The sequence below is a fragment of the Leptodactylus fuscus genome, chromosome 3 (genome assembly GCF_031893055.1).
Source record: "Leptodactylus fuscus isolate aLepFus1 chromosome 3, aLepFus1.hap2, whole genome shotgun sequence".
In the NCBI taxonomy this organism is placed as follows: domain Eukaryota; kingdom Metazoa; phylum Chordata; class Amphibia; order Anura; family Leptodactylidae; genus Leptodactylus; species Leptodactylus fuscus.
In genome coordinates, this window is record NC_134267.1 from 198,316,571 (window position 1) to 198,340,492 (window position 23,922).

Below are 23,922 nucleotides of genomic sequence, written 5' to 3' on the forward strand. Positions count from 1 at the left end.
TTTAAGAATTGTGGAGCATTCAGATTCTACGATATCGCTCTGTCTCAGAGTACAGACATCTACTACATACATCAGAAGTATAAGAACCTGACGTAATACACTGTGCAGTCATGTGAATAGTTCAAAGTCCTTCCTCAATGATCATTGCTTTGTTTTTTTTCTCATAGAAAGTACCCGTTGCTTAAGGCAGCGCCACAGTGTGCTTAGCAAAAAGAAAACCAATGTAGAGCCATATGTCCCGGAATGTGATGAAAAGGGTGAATACCGTCCAAAGCAGTGCCAAGGCAGCACCGGTTACTGTTGGTGCGTGGATGCCAATGGAGATGAGATAGAGGGGAGAAGAGCTCAACCAGGAACACCTCCCCTAATATGTGAAGGTACTAGTATTCTTGTTGTGACATCAGTCCCTAAATTGGGCTGGTTATTTACTGCAATTTTTAGTTGAGAAAGTTACTTCTCCAATGATACACACATTTTTGAACCATATCCCTAGACTATAATGGGGTCCATGTGGTGTCCATTTGGTTTCCACAAGAAACATGCGGAGAGAAAAGTGCATGTTTCCCAGGTAACCACTTTTTAATGCGTATAGGTTTCCATTTGGGGGCCCCTAAGCGGACTCTCTGAATGGAAACCCAAATGCAGCCTGTCAGCCCAACGAACCTGTCAGGCTGTTTAGGACCACTAGACTGCCAGAATGCGGTTTAGTCTCCCAAACCTCTCGCCATCACTCGCCATTGGTATCCTTGACAGTCAAAAGGTTAGGCTGTACAACCAACACTGAGCTAAGAAGAGATTCCATACAGAGAACTGAAAGACCTTTACCTTGTGATCTCCTGTTGACATTCTATTGGACTCCATACAAAGCATGGACAACTCTATACACAAGGAGAATAATAGAATGCACACCTTTGTATTTTAGCTTTATTTTCTTAGGCTGACTTAATGCTTATTATTTATCCATATTTAGCCCAAGAAAAGCCTTGCTTGAAGGCTCGCCAGAAAGCGTTGAGTGGAGGGAAGCCTGTACTAGGAGCTTTTACACCAGACTGTGATGAAGAGGGTTTATACCGTCCAAAGCAGTGCCATGGTAGCACTGGCTACTGTTGGTGTGTTCATGAAAATGGTGATGAGATTCTTGGCTCAAGAACTCGACAAGCTGATCTAATATGTGGAGAAGCTGGTAAGAATGATCTTTAGGCTGGAGACACATGGGATAGCTGTGCTCTGTTATTGGAATTGAGCAGCGTGTTTGCCTGAAAACTGCACATACTGGGGGCCACATGGTGGCTCAGTGGTTAGCACTGCAGCCTTGCAGCGCTGGAGTCCTGGTGTTCAAATCCCGCCAAGGGCATAAAACCATCTGCAAGGAGTTTGTATGTTCTCCCCGTGTTTGCATGGATTTCCATCCCATATTCCAAAAAAGACATAATGATAGGGAAAAATGTACATTGTGAGCTCTATGTGGGGCTCACAATCTACATTTAAAAAAAACAAAAAAAAAAACCTGCACATACTGCTATCTAGTCTGAAATTATTCCGACCCTGTACTCTTTGTTCTGCATTTGTCAGCTGCAAAGCCCTGCACAAAAGAACGTCAGAAAGCATTCAGTGGAGGGCGGCCATTACTAGGAGCGTTTGTACCACAGTGTGATGAAAAAGGCAAGTACAAATCAAGGCAGTGCCATGGCAGCACCGGATATTGTTGGTGTGTTACCACAGATGGCAAAGAGATACCGGGTACAAGAACTACCCCTCTGCAGTCACCCCCTACATGTGAGGTCACAGGTGAGTAGCTATAATGTTGACATTGACCCTCAATATACCCTGTGAATATGACTGATTTACTAACATTATTTAATGTGCACCTGCACTCAACCATAAATTTATCTGAAAGATACCCTTGGAAGATTTAAAGGGTTTGTCCAGGAATTTCTTTTTTTATGGCCTATCCTTAGCGCATTAAGGACATGGCTACATTTGATATTTGTTTTTTCTATTGCCACATTCTAAAAGCCATTATTTTGACATAGCCATATGAGGGCTTGTTGTTTGCTCAATGAGTTGTAATTTTTTATTGTGCCAGTTTGGGATAAAGTTAGCTTACTGAACAAATTTTATTAACTGGTTCTTAACGAATGGCAAAAAAGTTTTTACAAATTTTGCATGATGCACTGGGCATCATAAATGACATGTTACCTTTATTCTGCCAATTACAGCTATATCACATTCCATTTTATGTTATATTATGTTTGCATAATAAAATCACTTATTTGCCATAAAATATTTTTTTTCAGTGGCATCATATTTTGAGAGCCTTTAAATTTTCACCACGAGAGCCACACCACTGAAAGATTGTTTTTTTTCCGGGAACATCAGTCGTTTCTATTTGTACCATTTTGGGTTATATGTGATATTTTTGATTATTTTTTCATATATATTTTTTGGAAACAATGTGATTAAAAATGGAATTTTTGTTGTTTTTTATTAGTATTTTTAATGGAAATCACCGTGTGGGATATATAACAGTTTGTTTTTCTAGTATGGGTTGTTAGAGTTGCATCATTACCAAATATGGCTATTTATATTATTATTATTATTATGTAAAAAAAATAGATTATGACTTTATGTGTCGACCGATAAAATAACTCCATTATGACGTTTTCCCTTTTGCCCTTATTACGGTATAATACGTTTTTATGTACCTCTTCAGATCGTATGACCGTCCGTTATGCAGTAGCTGTAGTGAAGAAAACAAGTACATTACAGTTTAACCAACTGAAGGGCAAGAGATCTTGTCATTCTTCGGTGAAAGAGTCAGCAGGTTGGATCGCTCCTTTGTATGCGTTTTTGAAGAACAACTTGCTGCAATGGAAAGGACCTGAAGATAAATCTATTGAAAAAGGTAACAGAGCTCTCTAGTATTAAATACTATAGGTAATAAGTGATTTCTCTTAACAAGGCATCCTCTTAGGGCCTTTTTCAACTCTGTGGCAGCATCAGCCATCTTCTTGGGAGAGTAGCATACCAGCAAGGGACAGAAATAGACTTGACAGACTGATTAGAAGGGCCAGCTCTGTCCTGGGGAGCCCCCTGGACCCAGTGCAGGTGGTGGGTGACAGAAGGATACTGTCCGTGGTGAGCTCCATGCTGGAGAACAACTCCCATCCCATGCATGAGACCATGACAGCACTGGGCAGTACTGTCAGTGACTGACTGCTTCACCCCAAGTGTGAGAAGGAGCCCTATCGGACATCCTTCCTCCCAACCGCGGTCAGGCTGTATAATCTACATCAGGCTAAGCGAAGATCACTCCGCACAGAGAACTAAATGATCCTGAGTCTTCTTTTCTTCCTAGTGCTATGACTCCTAGTATCTTTCCATCTGCTATGAGCTTGTTTGAGTTCTTTCTTGTAATATATTACTGTATTATCCATGCTGCTGTAACACACTGAGTTTCCCCGTGGTGGGACTATTAAAGGATTATCTTATCTTTGAATATGAAGTTATAGAGGGGGGTCCTCAACTCTGGATCACCTCTAGAAGTCCAGGTGTAGAGCCTATCAAAGAGCAGCTCTTACTCAATCTGTCCACCAGCTATTTCATCATCTAGAATGTCTATTGGGATCATTTCTATCTCTCATATAATACAGTAGATCCATACCAGAATGTTGTCTTGTGCAGATCTGCAGCCATCCTGCATTCATTCCTAATGAAAGTATTATGCGGTATTATATACGACTTGGTCCTACTAAGCCTGCTGTACGGTACTTGCATTTTATACAAGACAATATACTGTGTATTACAAGTTTTTACTGAAAGTGTTTGTTTTGGTACCGTGTTAGCCTGTAATTCTAGCCCTGTGTCCTGTTGTACATAAATATGCAGCCTCTAGAAAGTGTTTTTTAGTTATATCTGAAGAAGAAGCTCAGAGGAAAGCTTCGAAACGTCATATTCTGTCATCATTATGAGTTAGCCATTAAAAAAGGTATCACCTACTGAAGACTTGCAAAGTTTTTTTTGTTTTTTAAAGTTTTTACTGTTATTGGATATGGTTTTCTTATACACTAATTTGCTCCTGAGCTGATATTATTTTAGTAATATATTACATTACACTGCAATGTGTGTTGTTGCCATAGTCTCTATAGGTTGATATTTCTCGGCTTCCACCATAGTTGCTTCCGAGTTCTTCTCAGCCAGTTGTGCCCCAGGAGCCACCCAAGAAAACTTGTGTCGGCAGTGTGCAGGAGGGAAAGATAAGTGTAAGTGCAGTCCTGGAGAACCGTACCATGGCGATGAAGGAGCACTTAGGTGAGTTGGAGTGTTTTTAGTAGGTCACTATAGATCTGCCTGGTCTGTTCAAGAAGTCTTCTGTTTATGCAGCATATAAATGGCAGCAGCATATCGTTCTGTGTATACAGGGAAGTACTGCTGACCGTAAAGGAACTGCATGTGTCTGAACATCTGGTAAAATCCCAACATCATTGCAAACAAAGGCCTCTGAGAAGGTTGGCATGATGTTAAAGGGAGCGCCCTCTATTGGATGTCTTGACTGAGACTCTGTCTTCCTAATTACATCATGGAAGATAGACTCTCACATTCAAATCAAATCATACAAGCTTTATTGGCACATCCGAATAGATATTTGGCATTGCCAAAGCTAGTAAAGTGGGGGGGGGGAGTTGGAGTCGGGGGGGGGGGGGGGAGTAGTGGGTATGAGGGGTTGGGGTGGTTGATTTGGGGTATAACAGTCCGTGGAGTCTCATCTTCGTCTTAGTTGGTGACCACTATGGGGGGGGGGGTTGGGTGGTTGATTTGGGGTATAACAGTCCATGGAGTCTCATCTTCATCTTAGTTGGTGACCACTATAGGGGGGGGGGGTTGGGTGGGTGGTTTGGGGTATAACAGTTCGTGGAGTCTCATCTTCCTCTTGTTTGGTGACAGCTGGACACGTATTGGGCAGCGATCTCCACAGTGGACTCCTCTTCTCCCAGTAGGATGTAGAGTTTCCTCTTCTCCTCTGTAGATGTGAAGTCTGGGATGTGGGCAGAGAGTCTTTGGTAGTAGACGGCCCTCACAGCTGAGTATTTGGTGCAGTGTAGCAGGAAGTGGGTCTCGTCTTCTAGGGCCCCCTGGTCACAGTGCTGGCACAGTTTGTTCTCCCATGGCTTGTACGTCTGCCTGTGTCGCCCCGTCTCCATCTCCAGGTTGTGGGCGCTCAGTCTATACATTCTCATTCAGCGCCCTCTATTGGTGTGCATACTTGAGGCACCAGCATCCTAATTGCATCATGGAAGTCAGATTTGCATATTCTTCCCATATTCACTTATATTTGGTCAGGCATTCTAGTCATTATGGCACTATAACAATTGCACATTTGCACCAGGGTTGTATATCACAATGATAGTGTAATGCATACACTTTCTTCTTTGTACAGGTGTTTGAAGGACGATAAAGGAGATGTGGCTTTTGTGGCACACACAGCATTAGCAGGTAATGTTATTCGGAGATCTTTGCATTAACCCCTTGACTTGTGGCACAAAAATCATGGACAGGGGTTGTCCAGAATAACAATCACCTATCCGCAGGACAGGGGAGAAGTGTCTGATCTTTAGGACTTCCATAGATCACTAGAATCGGTGGCCCATGTTCACTATTTCAATGTTGTGCTGGTCATGTATCTGGACTGCTGCTTCATTGAACATATCCTATTAAACTGATGAAGATGGGAGAGCGCTGTACTTGGCGATTTCCATCAGTCCCTTAGCAAATAGAGAGCAGCACAAAGGACATGCCAAAAAGGAGGCATGGGTCTCCATTCTCGTGAGTCTGGTGATGCAGTGATAGGGCATCCAGATATTGGTATCGATAAATTGTTACTCTCGGTAAAAGACTTTGATGAGCTAAAAAACAACCGTTTAGTTCCTATTTCCTTCTGTCTCGAATCTTGTTTATTGAACACTTTATCTTCGTTGTAACAAAAGAGATCAGTGAAACTTCTCCATTACACCCCATGGTAACCACAACTGCCTGAGCACCCACTTTCTTTCTGTGTTCACCCACAAAGCAGAAAGATGGACAGGGTCCCCTGGAGCCAGCATTATGGCTTCCGATAGAGTGGAAGCAGGTCCACTCCAAGAATGGCTCAAAAACCACAGAAAAATCTGTAACAAAAAAAAGCTGCTTTTTCGAAACGTGGGTCCTTAACGTAACACTTCTGCACCTACGTTCCCCAAACTAACTGTATTTTGTTCACCCACCATGCTACATTATCCTACAGGACATTATAACGTCATCTGAGAGTAATCCTGTATCTCCAAGCACTTTGGACCTGTACATAACCGGACACTGGCTGGTGACCGGCTCACACAGCGAAACCACTGTATAAGCACTTCCATATACACTTTAGTCACCCCATCTACCTCCTAGGTGTAAGCTCTTGCCAGCAGGGCCCTCACACCCATTGTGTGAATTGATTTACATTTACAGGAATGGAATTGTATGTATATGACCCCTGTGATCTGTACAATACTGTGCAATATGTCGACACTACATAAATAAAAATTTATTATTATTATTATTATTATAAATTTGCATCAAGTTTGAGTTATAGCTCATACATATACCATCTTTCTGTATAAATTCTATGTATTGTTCTATAGGCCATGATTCAGACAATTTTGAGCTGCTGTGTCGAGACAATACTAGAAGTTCATTGAGTGACTATAAAGAATGTAACTTGGGAAAAGTCCCTAGCCCCGCTGTGGTGACCCGAAAAACTGGAGACAAGACTAAGGATATCACTGAGTATCTTATTGAAGCTCAGGTAAGAAATATTATACACATCAAATGAGATAGTTGCTGTAGTCATATTGAACATCATATATCCTTCATATGGAATAGTTGGTATATGGCAAGAATATGCAAATCTGCCTTCCATGATGTCATTAAGAAGTCAGTTGCTGCCTGAGTATTGCAAACCAATAGAGGGCGCTCACTGGAATGTGCAAGCCTGTCTTCCCTGATGTAGTTAGGAAAACCAGATTTCAGTGAACCAACCCAATAAAGGCTGCTCCCTTTTGCATCATGGCCGACCTTCCAAGAGGCCTTTGTTTTGCAATGATGCCCATAGTTCCTTGCAAAGTGGAGTGCTAAAGGCTTAATAAGTCTCCACACACCTATATGGTGGTCTCTCCCTAAGGAGTGACAATATCCCCTGAACCCTGTCTAAGCCTCTCACCTCTACCAGGTTATAGTTCTCTCTACATCGGGCTGAAGAGATGCAAGTACATTGAAACGGCCGTCCTCGATTGAGAGACTATTGCTGGTAATAATCCCAGCGTCATTGCAAAACAAAGGCCTCTTGGAAGGTCGGGCATGATGCAAAAGGGAGCAGCCGTTATTGGGTTGGTTCACTGAAATCCGGTCTTCCTAACTACACCAGGGAAGACAGGCTTGCACATTCCAGTGAGCGCCCTCTATTGGTTTGCAATACTGAGGCAGCAACTGACTTCTTAATTACATCATGGAAGGCAGATTTGCATATTCTTCCCATAGTTCCTTGCAAAGTGGAGTGCTAAAGGCTTAATAAGTCTCCACACACCTATATGGTGGTCTCTCCCTAAGGAGTGACAATATCCCCTGAATAGTTAGTATAGTCATACTGGACATCATATATGCATCATATGGAATACTATAGTGGATACAATCATACTGAACATGCCAAGGGTGTGCAGCTAGTCACAAACATGGGAGACACTCATCTGACCAGCCCTATTATGTCTGGGGCTATTCAGTGAGTAAATACGCAGTGGAAAGCTGAAGCTCTTCTCTCCCAAGGGATACAAAATGGAGAGGAATCTGAGATGGAAGATGACCTCAAATGCTCAACTCAACTTTCCACCATGTGAACGGCCCCTTAATCTCATTATACTGTCCAGTCCTTCTGTAATCTGGTTGAACTCAAATACAGTATTACAGTAGGACTGGCCATCCATGCAATGTACAGTAAATGTTCAGCCAGCATTCATTTGGCAGACTGGATAGAGAAAAGGAACGGGCATGTTGAATCCAACATGACCAATCCTTTGTTCTCAAGGGTGGTGTCTGGCAGTCTATTCCCCATTGAAAACACAAGACCTCTCAGTTGAACAGCTATCCTCTGAATGAAAATTTAGCTGACAACTATTGAAGTTGTATGGCCACCACTAGTGTTTGGAGCATGACTGTCTTACACTATTGGCAGTACGATGAAGCATATTTTTCCTTTCCAATATTAATAAATATAATATTCCAGTAATTGAATTTTATTAAGAATAAATATGTTTTTAATAATATTTAATAAATAATAATAATAATAATTAATAAAAAAATAGTAGATGATATTTGTAACATCATTTTGTATATTTTGTCTAATCCCAGAAAAAAAGCTGCAAACTATTCAGCTCCACCCATGGAGAGGATTCGCTTTTTGACCACACAACCGCCAGTCTGGTTCCTCTCCCATCAGCGATGGACATGTCTATGTTTTTGGGGCCAGAGCTGTTTAATGCCATGAAAACACTGCACGGTATGGGATATAGGTGGATTCAGCGTGTTATTGTATAAGTTTTAATAAATCCATTCAATGTGCTTTAAATATCCTTTTCCATTAGGGGCGCCACTTCCATCCGATAATGAAGTGCGCTGGTGTGCACAAAATACGGCTGAAAAGAAAAAATGTGACACCTGGTCTGCAGTAAGCGGGGGGGCTATTAAATGCGTAGAAGCGTCATCTCCACAGCAGTGTATTCAAAAGATTCTAGTAAGTAATATTGCCTTGCAAGTACAGGTACCATTTGGGTCGGTTTAGAGATGGCAAAGAGGGGTAAGTGTTGCGATCATTTGTAACATGTTTCCTTTTCATTTGCAGGAGGGTGAAGCCGACGCAGTAAGTCTCAGTGCACAACACATGTACACGGCATTGAAATGTGGACTGGTTCCAGCAGTTGATGGGTACCGCAATAAAGGTATATTACATAATATGGGTAGACTTGCACATCCCATACTAGAGACAGTTTTTATTGACCACTGCATAACTACCAATGGTGGACAAAGGTGAAGACAATGACAATGCAAATACATAAAACTCAACAGGTTTAGAACATTCTATCCGACATTCATTATTATTTTTCTGATGCTTTTTTCCAGTCTAATGGATTATGATTTGAGCCATTTGGCCATGTCTCCAGGGCTTGAGGCTGAGACTGTTGCCCCCATGGCCTCTAAAAAGACCCACTAACTTTGATATGGCTACATTATTCAATTATTTAGTAGATGGACCTCCAGCAGTGCACTCTTATATCTCTGCATATATACGTGCCTGTTTTCAGCATAGAAACATGCCGGAGTCGATGAAGAACTTTACAGGTCCTCAAACCACTGCAAGACCTGCTTAGGTCCTCAGGACTCTACAAGACTCTATGCTTTTACGTATCAGGACATAAGAAAATAATAGATATGAAGGGACTGGAATTATTGAACGTTGGCTCGAAATTCATGCAGATGGAGATTTAAGATAATTCCAGAACCAATATGTGTAGGCTTTTTAGGGCCCCATTGCCTGGACCCCTTGAACATTTTGTGGTAAACTTTGTAGAAACCTGGAAACAAGTTTCTATACATCCCTACCACAAATAAACAGAAGGATTACATGGTTCTAAATAGTTGGGGACCTCCTTGTATTATTGGGATATTCCTATCTCAGACATGTATGGTATATGCATAAGATATGAGATGGCTGCTGAGCAGCAGGGAATGAAGACGCGGCCATGCATATTCATAGCTCTGGTTATTCAATTCTATGGAAGTTAAAGAATCAGCCAAACACAATTTCTGGGTTATTTCTGTAACTCCCGTAGAAGAGGATAAAGGAAAGCATAGCCACCTATACAGTGGCCAGCAACAACTTGACCAGACAGGATAGAAGTTGATTCCACATCTATCAGATATGTATCGCCTTGGCATTCCCTGTGCCTAATTTGCTAAAGTGGCACAATTTTCTGCAAAACTCAGTTCAAGGAAATGATCATTCTAAAGCTGTCAGTTGTCAGGTTTTTTGCTACCCATATACCGAAGTGTAATTGACCCTTCTAAGCAATTGGTGCAGTTAACTTTGGTGTCTGATATGCTAATTAGGCTTCTACTGTCAAGTGGGTTGTGTCAAGCAGGAGAAGGCAAGGGGGCATGAATCGGAGCTCTAACATTGTTTGATCAGAGATGGACACCATTGGGATCAGATTACCCCATCGTTGTCTGCTCCTGCCTGACACCACCCACTTGATAATATAAACCTACATAAAATATCATGTGCCAACTAACTGCACTGATTTCTCAGGAATGACGGGCTTTTGAGGGAAAATTCCTATTTTGCTGGAATCAACAGAGAAGCATCAATTAAAAGATGTAAACTTGGTGGAGGTGGTGAAAGGTCCACTTTTTTTAAAAAAAAAAAAATGGGGCTCACATTAGAATTAGAATATGCTTGATAAATATCCCCTGCTCAGCATAGGAAATAATATGTTACTTATAATATTATAACAATTGACTCAATCTTATCTCTTTTGATAGATGACTTCAAACCATGCCTGACAAATGGGAAAGATTATACTGGTAAGAATACTATACAGTGTATATATATATATATATATATATATATATATATATATATATATATATTCTGTATATGAACCAAACATATTGGTGCAGCCGTGAAACTTGATTCGTGTGTTGGCTGGATTTACTGGCCTGAACAGTGTGTCGGCAGAAGGACTCCTAGCAGTTTACAATAGCTATTTATAATCGGTACTGGATAGTATATCAGTGGGAGGCAGGGACCCCTAGCATCATAGATAACTATACTGATAGAAGTCCCTCTCACGACATGCTGTTTAGACCGGTAAATTTGCAGAGAATTGGTTGTGTGAATGCGGGAATAGACTAGACAGTGTTTAAGCACATCAGATTTTACAAAGTAAGCATGCCAGCATTTGGTGCGGTTAAATACAAGTCTTCATTATGTAGTAATATGTAGAATATTTATCATACTAAACAGGTAGAACTAGCGCAGTGGTTCTTATTCTTGTTTGAGGTACCGAACCCACCAGTCTCATATGGACATTCACCGAACCCTTCTTTAGTGATAAATAAAATATTATTTATTTCCAAATGCAAGACATAGGTACCGTATATACTTGAGTATAAGCCGAATTTTTCAGCCCAGTTTTTGTGCTGAAAAAGCCCCCCTCGGCTTATACTCGAGTCAGAAAAAAAAAAAAAATTTTTTTTTTTTTTAGGAGGGTGTGTGTGTGTTTGGGGGGGGTCTATGACCAGCCACAATATCAATGTATAGAATCTCCCATAAAACAGTGCAAAAAAAAAAAAAAGAAGCTTTAAAAAAAATAAAAGTTCTAATTCACTCCTTTCCCTAGAATACATATAAAAGTAGAAAATGACTGTGAAACACAAACACATTAGGTATCCCTGTGTCTGACAGTGCCCGGTCTACTGAATATAGGGTATTTGCAGTGCTCCTGTTCCGTCGGGAAGGGGGTAATAGGAGCACTGCAGATACCCTATATTCAGCCAGGCTGAATTCCAAGTGGGCGAAAAAAAAAAAACAGTCCTCAAACTCAGGGAAGGGGCAGACAGACAACCAAAACACCCCCTCCCCTTCCCAAGCAACTACTGCACCCAAAAACTCCGACCATTTTAATTTTTGAAATTTTCCAGTAGCTGCTGCATTTCCCCCCCTCGGCTTATACTCGAGTCAATAAGTTTTCCCAGTTTTCTGTGGTAAAATTAGGGGGGTCGGCTTATATTCGGGTCAGCTTATACTCGAGTATATACGGTACATGTTTTTTTACTGGTACACAAAATGAACTGTGCATCGGGCCTAGGGTTCCATCGAACCCTGGTTAAGAACCACTGAACTAGATAGACAATAAATATTTAGCTTGATTTTTGTGGATTTCACAATTCAGGCCCGGTTCAGATTTGCGCATGGGTTTCCATTTGGGGACCCTGGAACAGAAACCTAATACGCATAAAAAAGCAGTAACCTTAGTAACCTTTGTACACTCTTGGTATTCTCTTGATGAGCTTCAAGAGGTAGTCACCGGAAACGGTTTTCACTTCACAGGTGTGCCCTGTCAGGTTTAATAAGTGGGATTTTTTGCCTTACAAATTGGGTTGGGACCATCAGTTGTGTTGTGCAGAAGTCAGGTGGATACACAGCTGATAGTCCTACTGAATAGACTGTTAAAATTTGTATTATGGCAAGAAAAAAGCCGCTAAGTAAAGAAAAACATCACTGACTCTCCTTAATGAAAACCTGTACCCCTCCCGAGCTATATTTGCTTTAAAGTTTGAAAACTACGAAACTGTTGCAAAATCTTGTGAACTATGCTTCTATAAGACGCTTCAATATCTAGCTTGAGAATGAGCTATACCATATGTGCCCTATACTTACAGTATACCATTTCTGTGTGGTCTAGATTTCGGAGCAGTCAGGGCTGTAGCTGTAGTAAAGAAGAAAGACAAAGATCTCACATGGAACAATCTGAAAGGCAAAAAGTCGTGTCACACTGGAGTTGGCGACCAGGCTGGATGGATTATCCCTCTTAGCCTGATATCTAAGCACACCAAGAATTGTGATCTTGGTAAGTAAGTTACAAGAAGCGGCGGAGCATCCATTAGCTACAACTTCATCAATAGACAATGCGAAAGACGTATGAAAGTGTGTACAAAAGATAAGTGGAGTAGTTATCCATAGCTCACATTTTTAAAGAATTTTTGGAAATGAAAACCAGTAAGTTTATGTGCTACTGAATTCCAGTGCACCCAAAATCTGTGATCATTTGCAGTACGGTACATGTGGATAGTGTAAAAAAAATCTTCATTAACCCCATGGAGTTTCAAATCCATATCATGCTCTCTATATTATGGTAATGTTATAGATTCTCACCCTGGGTTTGGACTTTCACTTTGCAGGGACTGTAAATTGCAGCATTTTTTGCTGCATTGTTTCAGTTGCGACCAAAATGCTGCATTTTAGCAATGTAAGGCCCCAGCCCAAAGCTCTAATATGACATCTTTGTGAACTTCTGTCTATCTTGCTCTTGCAAACCCGAATTCAACAGAGATTTCAAAGTGAATGTTAGCGTAGCAGGGACTGGGAGTGTGGGGTGGTAAGAGCCAGAGAAGTGGAGAAAGAGGCATTTTTGTTTTATAAGATATACAATAAAGCTTCTTATATTCAACTATACTATTGTTTTGGGGCAACACAGTGGCTTAGTGGTTAGCACTGAAGCCTTGCAGCGCTGGAGTCCTGGGTTTGGATCCCGCCAGGTACAACATCTGCAAGGAGTTTGTATGTTCTCCCCTTGTTTGCATGGATTTCCTCCCATTCTACAAAGACACACTGATAGGGAAAAAAAAGTGTACATTGTGATCCCTATATGGGGCTCACAATCTACATTAAAAAAAAACAAAAAAACTATACTATTGATTTATGAAATGTTATCACTCTTTAATTGTAATCTGCCCTAAACAGGGTCCTTCTTCAATAAGAGCTGTGCTCCTGGATCAGATATTAATTCCAACCTCTGCAAACTGTGTATTGGTGATTCACAGAAAACCAAAACAATAACAAAATGCTCTGCAAGCAACAAAGAGGCTTACTATGGCAATGAGGGCGCCATCAGGTAAAAGAAACTAGATACAATGTTACTATCCATTTTGGTCATGTACAGTTATTGTCTATTAAAGATGGATTGATCGACATTGTATTAGTAAAACTCAGATTCATTTGGAAATTTCTCAACTGATTTGGCCACACTATGAACTGCAGAATGTCCCTTATCTTGATAGAAAAGCCAATTGAATACATTGAATGAATCTAAAGTAGGAAATTACATGCAATGGGATATGTCATACATCACACTGTTTGTAATGGGCAACACCTCAAGTTCTTTCTGTAAATCATGAAGCCCGTATGGTTTAGAGTTTGGAGATAGTTCAGAAACTGGTATTCCAGAAGAAATATAGGAAAGGAACGTGAGTCTTGCACCACTGCGTGATAGCAACACAATAATGCGTATGTCTATATGGTCAACCTCTGACTGATCAATTCAATCTACAAATACAGAGGTGTCCATCCTTTTATTGAAACTTTTGAGCACTCCAATACCGCCAAGGGCAGTACATTCTCAGACCATCAAGTAAAAAAAATATACCTTATATATACACACGTGTCTCCCTTAACTTCACTCGAATTTGGTTAAGCACTCCAATTCCCCATGAAACCAATTCAATATAATGTAATTTATTTGGTTTCACGAAAAACTGAACAATTTGGAATATCAGTTCGATCATCTCTAGTTCCGGCATTATTTCTATTATTTTATAGAAAAAAAGCTGCATGCTGTGTAAATATGATGAAATCTGCAACAGGAATTCTGAGTAGGAGGTGTAAAAAATTGAAAAAACAAGTATACTCACCGTCTCTCACCTCTAATGGACCTCCTTGTGGTGCCCGGCATTCTCCAGGTGACATCATGTACCTGGGATCTCCACTGAGGTCTGTGATTGGGCTAGAACACTATCTGGACACATTACATCAACGACGGACGCCACCAGAATGCCCAAAATAAGTATGGGAAGGAAAGCAATGTTTTTTTATTTTTTTTCACCTCCACTGGGCATCCACCTATTATACTCCTTGGGTCTGAAGAGACTCCAGAGTATAAAAATTTAATGCAACATAGCCATTTTATTTAATACGAGATGAATCCCCAATTTGGTTTTGTTAAACAATTTGGAATATTCGGATTGAAAGTGTCTTGGAATGAATCGCCCATCTCTAGTCACAAAACAGTTGAATCTCATTAAATGTTGCAATATTACTGAAAATGGGATAGTCTGACTACAGATATTTATGGCTTATCTATAAAATGCACCATACATGTCTGGTAGGAAACCATCCCATCTCTGGGATTTTACATACTCAGAATCTCATGATCTTCATACAGAGACTAAAGGCATTTGTTGGTGATTGTAGAACTTTACCTTAGTTTCGCTTTTACTTTTAAACCTACTTGTGTTTTTATTTTAGGTGTCTGGTGGAGAAAGGAGATGTGGCTTTTGTGCCTAGCACTGCTGTGACTGCAAACACAGATGGTAAGAAAAGTTTCTTACTTACGTCTTCACCAACATTGTCAATAGAAATGAGCGAACAGTAAAATGTTCGAGGTTCGATATTCGTTTCGAGTAGCCCCTCAATATTCGACTACTCGAATCGAATATCGAACCCTATTATAGTCTATGGGGGGAAAATGCTCGTTTCAGGGGTAGGCAACGTTCGATCAAATTGTACTTACCAAGTCCATGAGTGAGGGTTGGGCTGGATCCTCCAAGAAGTCTTCTCCGTGCAGTGTCCCCGCGTCATCTTCTGGCTCTTCATTCACTCTGCCAGGCATCAGGCCTGGGCAGAGCTGACTGCGCATGCCTGCACTACGAGCGGACATGCGCAGTCGGCTCTGCCCAGGCCTGATGCCTGGCAGAGTGAATGAAGAGCCGGAAGACGCTGCGGGGAAGCTGCACAGAGAAGACTTCTAAAGGTAGGAGAAGAACCAGCGTTGATTGGCTGACTATAGCATTCGGCCAATCAATGCTGGTTCTGCATCGAACTTTTACATTCGAACAGCGAGTGGTACTCGATCGAGTACGAGTATTTCGAATACCATAGTATTCGATCGAATACCAACTCGATCGAGTACTACTTGCTCATCTCTAATTGTCAACATTACAGATACATTACTATGATATATCTCCCTATATTATAAAAATGAATTTCTGTCTGTCTGTCTGTCTGTCTGTGCGTGCTCTAATGCGAACCAAACGACTGGACCGATATTCACCAAATTTGGTACAGAGATACTTCAGATATCCGGGAAGGTTTAAGACGAGACTCCAACTCGCTCGGACGAACCGTTGCTGAGATACAGCATTCCAAACACAGTGCCCCCCCCTTAACCAATACAAACCTGCAAGACTTTCACTCATATTCCAACTGCAATACACACGGTCACTCCACATGCACAATACAACACTGATATCCAAACTGAGATACACGCATCAGAGGATTAGATACACAGATCAGCACACAGTATCACACGCCAGAGGATTAGATACACACGTCTGCACACAGTCCCACAAACCAGAGGATTAAATACGCGCTTCTGCACACAGTTCCACACACTGAAGGATTTGATACGTGCATCTGCACACTGTTCCACATGCCGAAGGATTAGATACAGGCGTCAACACACAGTTCCACACTCCAGAGGATTAGATACGCGCATCTGCACACAGTTGTACACACCATAGGATTAGATACACGCGTCTGCACAGAGTACCACATGCCGTAGGATTAGATACACACGTCTACACATAGTTCCACACTCCAGAGGATTAGATACGCGCATCTGCACACAGTTGTACACACCATAGGATTAGATACACGTGTCTGCACACAGTACCACATGCAGTAGGATTAGATACACACGTCTACACATAGTTCCACACGCCGAAGGATTAGATACGCGCCTCTTCACACAATACCACACAAGGGAGGATTAGATACGTGCGTCTGCACACAGTACCACACGGGGGAGGATTAGATACACGCGTCTACACAGTACCACATGCCATAGGATTAGATACGCGCGTCTGCACACAGTACCACATGTCGGGGGATTGGATACGCGCGTCTACACACAGTTCCACATGCCATAGGATTAGATACGCGCCTCTTCACACAATACCACACAGGGGAGGATTAGATACATGTGTCTTCACACAGTTGTACACGCCATAGGATTAGATACACGCGTCTGCGCACAGTAACACATGCCGTAGGATTAGATACGCACGTCTACACACAGTACCAGATGTTGTAGCATTAGATACGCGTGTCTGCACACAGTACCACTTGCCGTAGGATTAGATACGCGCATCTACACACAGTTCCACACTCCAGAGGATTAGATACGCGCATCTGCACACATTTGTACACGCCATAGGATTAGATACACACGTCTGCACAGAGTACCACATGCCGTAGGATTAGATACACGCGTCTACATACAGTTCCACACTCCAGAGGATTAGATACGCGCGTCTGCACACAGTTGTACACGCCATAGGATTAGATACACGCGTCTGCACACAGTACCACATGCAGTAGGATTAGATACGCGCGTCTACACATAGTTCCACAAGCGGAAGGATTAGATACGCGCCTCTTCACACAATACCACACAGGGGAGGATTAGATACGTGTGTGTGAACACAGTACCACAGTTTGGAAAATTAGATGCATGCCTCTGGACACAGTACCACAAGCCAGAGAATTAGATACGCTTCTCAGCACACAGTATCACACGGGGGAGGATTAGATACGCGCGTCTACACACAGTACCACATGCCATAGGATTAGATACACGTGTCTACACATAGTTCCACACACCGAAGGATTAGATATGCGCCTCTTCACACAATACCACACAAGGGAGGATTAGATACGTGTGTGTGCACACAGTACCACACTTTGGAAGATTAGATACATGCCTCTGGACACAGTACCACAAGCCAGAGAATTAGATACGCGTTTCCGCACACAGTATCACACGGGGGAGGATTAGATACGTGCATCTGCACACAGTACCACACGGGGGAGTATTAGATACGCGCGTCTACACACAGTACCACATGCCGGGGGATTGGATACGCACGTCTACACACAGTACCACATGCCATAGGATTAGATACGCGCGTCTGCACACAGTACCACATGCTGGGGGATTGGATACGCGCATCTACACACTGTTCCACACACCATAGGATTAGATACGCACCTCTTCACACAATACCACACAGGGGAGGATTAGATACACGTGTCTTCACACAGTTGTACACGCCATAGGATTAGATACACACGTCTGCACAGAGTACCACATGCCGTAGGATTAGATACACGCATCTACATACAGTTCCACACTCCAGAGGATTAGATACGCACGTCTGCACACAGTTATACACGCCATAAGATTAGATACACACATCTGCACACAATACCACATGCTGTAGGATTAGATACGCGCGTCTACACACAGTTCCACACGCCAAAGGATTAGATATGCACCTCTTCACACAATACCACACAGGGGAGGATTAGATACATGCGTCTGAATACAGTACCACATGCCAGATAATTAGATACGCATCTCAGCACACTGTTATGTCAGTCCAGGTAGCTGCAACGGGGCTAAGGGATAGCAGTAGGGAATCTCGCCCTGCACTACTCCCACTAGCTATCCCGGTCCCTGCCTCACGGGTGTGGGTCGGCTGTACTCAGGCTAAGCCTGACCCCAACAGCTCCTCTCTCACTGATTCCGTAGGCCTAGAGGGAAGTGGGAGAAGGAATGCCCTATAAGACCTCTAGGGACTGGAGACTAAAGGGGGTCACCCCTAACGAACAAGTGAAGCTGCTACTGACAGGGACTGACAAGGGTGTGCGCTGACTAACAACACAAGCAGCACACAGGAAAAATGTGGGAAAGGATTCCCCCAAACCAATATGGGAAGGAACCATACACTAGGAAACAAACACAGGGAAACTGAGTAGAAATCAAAGGATAAGGCAATTCACTCACACAGTCAATTATACACAGAGGGAGGATTGGTGAACACAGAAGGGACAACACACAAACCAACTCGTTCACCCAAACCTCCCAAAAATCAACCACGGAACTTCCTCTATCCCAGAACACCACCTACTCCTCCTGCTAAGGCCTAGCTCTGTAAAAGCGACACTCAGCACAGAACCATGGGAGGCATGGGTTTAAATACAGAGTAGAGACCACTCCTCCCAGGTGCAAAATGGGAGGACAGACTAATCAACCAGGAGATAAAGCTGCCTACCATCAGTGCGCACGTGCAAGTCAGAAGGTGTGCACCAATACTCACGACAGGACAACCCCGCAGCGCCAGGATGCCACCCCAGACACTGCGCAGCCAAAAACTCCCCAGGTAAGAAAAATAGAAATTAAAGAACCTAAATACTCCTAACAGGATCCTCCCCTCAAGGAGAAGACTCCGGATTCTCTAGGAGCATCCTTCTTCGGGAACTCCTTGTGGAATTTCTCCACGAGTCTGGGAGCTGACACATCCGACTCCAGGACCCAAGAATTATCCTCAGGACCGTATCCCTTCCATGCCACCAGATACCATAGCTTCCCCCGAACATATTTGCTATCCAGAACTCGGGATATCTCATACTCCCCGGACTCAGAAACTGGTGGAACCTTAACTGGAGACGTTCCCTTCTTGGCCTTCTTTAACAAGGAGACATGGAAGACCCGGTTTATCTTCCACCTTTTAGGTAGTTGCAGCTGCGCCGCCACTTCATTTACCATCTTGATGATCTTAAAAGGACCCACAAATCTGGGACCCAGCTTCTTGCTAGGAACCTTCAACCTGATATTCTTGGTGGACAACCAAACCATCTCACCAGGGAAGAACTGCAACTCTCCTCTCTTCCGATCCGCCTGGACCTTAGCCTGGTGCGACGCCCGCACCAGATTCTCTCGGATACGGGACCATACCCCTTGCAGCTTTTTAGAAAATAGCTCCTCCTCCGGAACTGGGGAAGAAATGGAAGACAATACTCCGAAAACAGGATGTCTACCACCGGAGCAAAAAAAAGGTGTGGTACCTGTGGCATTGGAATCATGGTTGTTTAGGGAAAATTCTGCCAGGGGGAGAAAGGCAGCCCAATTATTCTGGTTGTCTCGAACAAAACACCTCAAAAACTGTTCCACATCCTGATTCTTCCTCTCTGTTTGTCCGTTAGACTCTGGGTGAAACCCGACAGTGTAACTCCCAACCTGCTGCAAAAAGCCCGCCAGAATTTAGCCACAAATTGCGGTCCCCTGTCCGAAACGATCTCCTCAGGAAGACCATGCAACCTTACAATCTCTTTAATAAACGCCTCAGATAGTGTCTTGGCACATGGCAGCCTGGAAAACGGGATCAAATGGCACATTTTCATGAAGCGGTCAACGACTACCCAAATGACCGTGAAACCCTTAGACACCGGAAGGCCCGTGATGAAATCCATAGACAGATGAGTCCAAGGTGCCTTAGGAGGTTCCAATGGATGTAGAAGACCGTGGGGACGGGTATGCGACGCCTTGGCTCTTGCACAGACCGAACAATTTTGAACAAACTGCAAGACCTCCTTACTCCACCCTGGCCACCAAAAATTCCTAGACACCAATCTCATGGTCTCTGAAACCCCCGGGTGACCAGCAAGAACCGACTCATGACACTCCCTCAGGAGACTTTGTCGGAGAGTAGTTGGGACAAAAAGCTTGTTTCTAGGTATCTTAGAAGGTGCAGCGTGTTGCGCTTCGATCAAGGCCTTCTCCAATTTCGCGCCCAATACTGCTACCACCACTCCATCCCCAAGAATAGTGGCAGGCGCCTCTCGTTCCTCCTCAGTCGACATATACCGGGATAAAGCATCAGCCTTAACATTCTTTGAACCCGGCACATAAGTCACGTTAAAATGGAACCGCGCAAAAAATAGAGCCCATCTGGCCTGCCGTGCATTTAATCTCTTCGCCGACCCAAGATAAATCAAATTCTTGTGGTCAGTAAATACCTGGACTGGCCTTCTGGCCCCCTCCAGGAAATGACGCCAATGTTCGAACGCTAGTTTTATTGCCAGTAGTTCCCCATCTCCGATGGTATAATTCCGTTCAGAGGCAGAGAATTTCTTAGAAAAGAAGGCACAGGGATGCGTACCCTCCTCGAACTCCTGAGAAAGTAGTGCTCCCACCCCCACCGAGGAGGCATCCACCTCCACTCGGAAGGCCAACCTCTCATCCGGCTGTCTCAAAATGGGAGCGGACGAGAATCGCTTCTTCAGTTCTTCAAACGCAGCTAGCGCCTCTGGCGACCACTTAGCACAGTCAGCCCCCTTCTTAGTCAAGTCCGAGATAGGTTTCACAACCTCAGAAAATCCCTTGATAAACTGGCGATAATAGTTGGAGAACCCCAAGAACCGTTGGACCGCCTTTAGGTTCTCGGGTCGCGGCCACTCCAAGACTGCCCTGACCTTCTCAGGGTCCATCTCGAACCCCTTGTCCGATAGGATATAGCCAAGGAAACATAATTTATTGACCGCGAACACACATTTCTCCAGCTTAGCACTTAATTGGTTAACCCTCAGGAGATCTAAAACCTCTCTCACTCTCTCCCAATGAGTCTCCAAATCCGGGGTGTAAATGAGTATATCGTCCAGATAGACCACAACCCCCCTCCCTATGACGGCACTTAGTACATCATTAATAAAATTCTGAAAAAACGCAGGCGCATTGGTTAGACCGAAAGGCATCACAAGATTCTCAAAGTGTCCTAGGGGTGTGTTAAACGCTGTTTTCCACTCATCCCCCTTCTTGATTCTCAGCAAGTTATACGCCCCACGTAAATCTATTTTACTAAACCAGCGGGCTCCCGTAATCTGGCTGAATAGATCCGAGATCAACGGAATGGGATAGGGATTCCGCACCGTGATTTTGTTAATCTCCCTAAAATCCAAACAAGGGCGCAACCCTCCATCTTTCTTCTTTACAAAGAAAAACCCCACTGCTACTGGGGACTTAGATGGGCGAATATGCCCCACCTCTAGACTCCCCTCAATATACTCTTTGAGCGCCTCCCTCTCCGGAATAGTGAGATTGTACAACCTTGTCTTGGGTAACACTGCATTAGGTATAAATTTAATCGAGCAATCATAGGTGCGATGTGGTGGTAATGTCTTGGCTGCCCTTTCCTCAAAGACCTCCCTGAACTCACATATTTCTTGAGGAAATTGTCTATAGACAAAGACATAACGGATATGGGCAGACATCGACCATTACACCCCTGCCCCCAAGAAACTACTGACTCGGTCTCCCAGTTGATAATAGGGTTATGCTGCTTCAGCCAGGGCCACCCCAAAACTACTTGTGCTGGTAACTTAGACAACAAGAACAAGTCAATCTCTTCTCTGTGGCCACCCACAATAAACTCCAAACCCTCCACCTGTTTGGAGATGACAGCTTGCTGTAGAGGGGTCTTATCAATAGCCCACACCGGTATCTGAGACTCCAAGACCAAAGGACTCACCCTTAATTGCTCACAAAACTCTGAGTCAATAAGGTTGACTGCCGAACCACAATCAACCAAAATCCGGCACTTCTGCCCATTTACCCATCCTTCAAGGGTCAACCCGGCAGTCTGAGTACAGGAAATATGCACACCTCCCTCCTTAGTAGGTTTTCTCCCTTTACCCTCAATAGACCTGGGGTTATTACTCTCCTTGGCGAACCATTCTCTGGAGGGGCATACCCTTGCTACATGTCCCATCCCTCCACACACAAAACAGCGTACTGTGCGGGACCCTTCACTCTTGGGTCTTGCACTTCGCACAGTGGCCCCAATCTGCATGGGTTGGTCCCCCGGGTCCTCTCTAAAAACAGAGAATTGAGGAGGGCTAAGCCCCCCAGGACTCTTGTCTCCACGCTCCCGGAGGCGCCGTCCAACTCTAATTGCCAGCTGCATGGCCTCATCTAGATCTCCCGGAACAGGGTGAGAAACTAGATGGTCTTTAACCTGGTCCGAGAGCCCTGTCTCAAACTGACTAAGTAGAGCGGGGTCATTCCAATGTACTTCTGCTGCCCACCTACGAAACTCTGTGCAATATTTCTCTATAGCGTGATCCCCTTGCACCACACGTCGTAGGTTATACTCAGCCGTGCGTACCCTGTCCGGGTCGTCATACAGTAACCCCATTGTGGAGAAAAACGCCTCTACAGTTAGTAAGCAAGCTGAGTCGGCTGGTAACGAATGTGCCCAGATGAGGGGATCATCTCTCAATAAAGTAATAATAATCCCAACTCTCTGTACCTCAGAACCGGAGGAAAACGGCCGTAGCCGGAAATACAAAAGACAGTCCTTTTGAAATCGGAAAAAATCTGACCTCTTACCTCGGAAGGGTTCAGGTAAGCTGACCTTTGGCTCCAGAGGCCGACCCACAGGGGCGCTACTCACCTGCCTCTGTATGCCCTCCACCTGAGAGGCTGTGTGTTGAGCCAACTGCTGTACTTGAGATACGCCAGAAGCCTGGATGGCATCCATTCGTAGCTTGATCCCCTCCATCTCAGTGGAAATCTGCTGCACCGCCTGGTACAACTGTTTCAGGTCCGTCATAATGCAAACGAACCTTTTTTTTTTTTTTTTTTTACCGGCTGAGTGTACTGTTATGTCAGTCCAGGTAGCTGCAACGGGGCTAAGGAACAGCAGTAGGGAATCTCGCCCTGCACTACTCCCACTAGCTATCCCGGTCCCTGCCTCACGGGTGTGGGTCGGCTGTTCTCAGGCTAAGCCTGACCCCGACAGCTCCTCTCTCACTGATTCCGTAGGCCTAGAGGGAAGTGGGAGAAGGAATGCCCTATAAGATCTCTAGGGACTGGAGACTAAAGGGGGTCACCCCTAACGAACAAGTGAAGCTGCTACTGTCAGGGACTGACAAGGGTGTGCGCTGACTAACAACACAAGCAGCACACAGGAAAAATGTGGGAAAGGATTCCCCCAAACCAATATGGGAAGGAACCATACACTAGGAAACAAACACAGGGAAACTGAGTAGAAATCAAAGGATAAGGCAATTCACTCACACAGTCAATTATACACAGAGGGAGGATTGGTGAACACAGAAGGGAAAACACACAAACCAACTCGTTCACCCAAACCTCCCAAAAATCAACCACGGAACTT

General features: G+C 43.7%; 1 protein-coding gene across 1 annotated transcript in view; it reads left to right on the forward strand.

Annotated features, from left to right (window-relative positions):
- Positions 1-23,922, forward strand: part of LOC142198560 (saxiphilin-like) — a 77,716-nt gene that overhangs the window by 48,306 nt on the left and 5,488 nt on the right. Inside the window, exons 8-21 of the mRNA XM_075269593.1 lie at positions 168-377; positions 971-1,183; positions 1,573-1,788; positions 2,714-2,905; positions 4,176-4,311; positions 5,438-5,493; positions 6,663-6,826; positions 8,422-8,569; positions 8,655-8,803; positions 8,912-9,008; positions 10,609-10,650; positions 12,534-12,698; positions 13,592-13,742; positions 15,152-15,216. Coding sequence (XP_075125694.1) covers positions 168-377; positions 971-1,183; positions 1,573-1,788; positions 2,714-2,905; positions 4,176-4,311; positions 5,438-5,493; positions 6,663-6,826; positions 8,422-8,569; positions 8,655-8,803; positions 8,912-9,008; positions 10,609-10,650; positions 12,534-12,698; positions 13,592-13,742; positions 15,152-15,216 — 2,004 coding nt within the window. The remainder of the gene's footprint in view (positions 1-167; positions 378-970; positions 1,184-1,572; positions 1,789-2,713; positions 2,906-4,175; positions 4,312-5,437; positions 5,494-6,662; positions 6,827-8,421; positions 8,570-8,654; positions 8,804-8,911; positions 9,009-10,608; positions 10,651-12,533; positions 12,699-13,591; positions 13,743-15,151; positions 15,217-23,922) is intronic.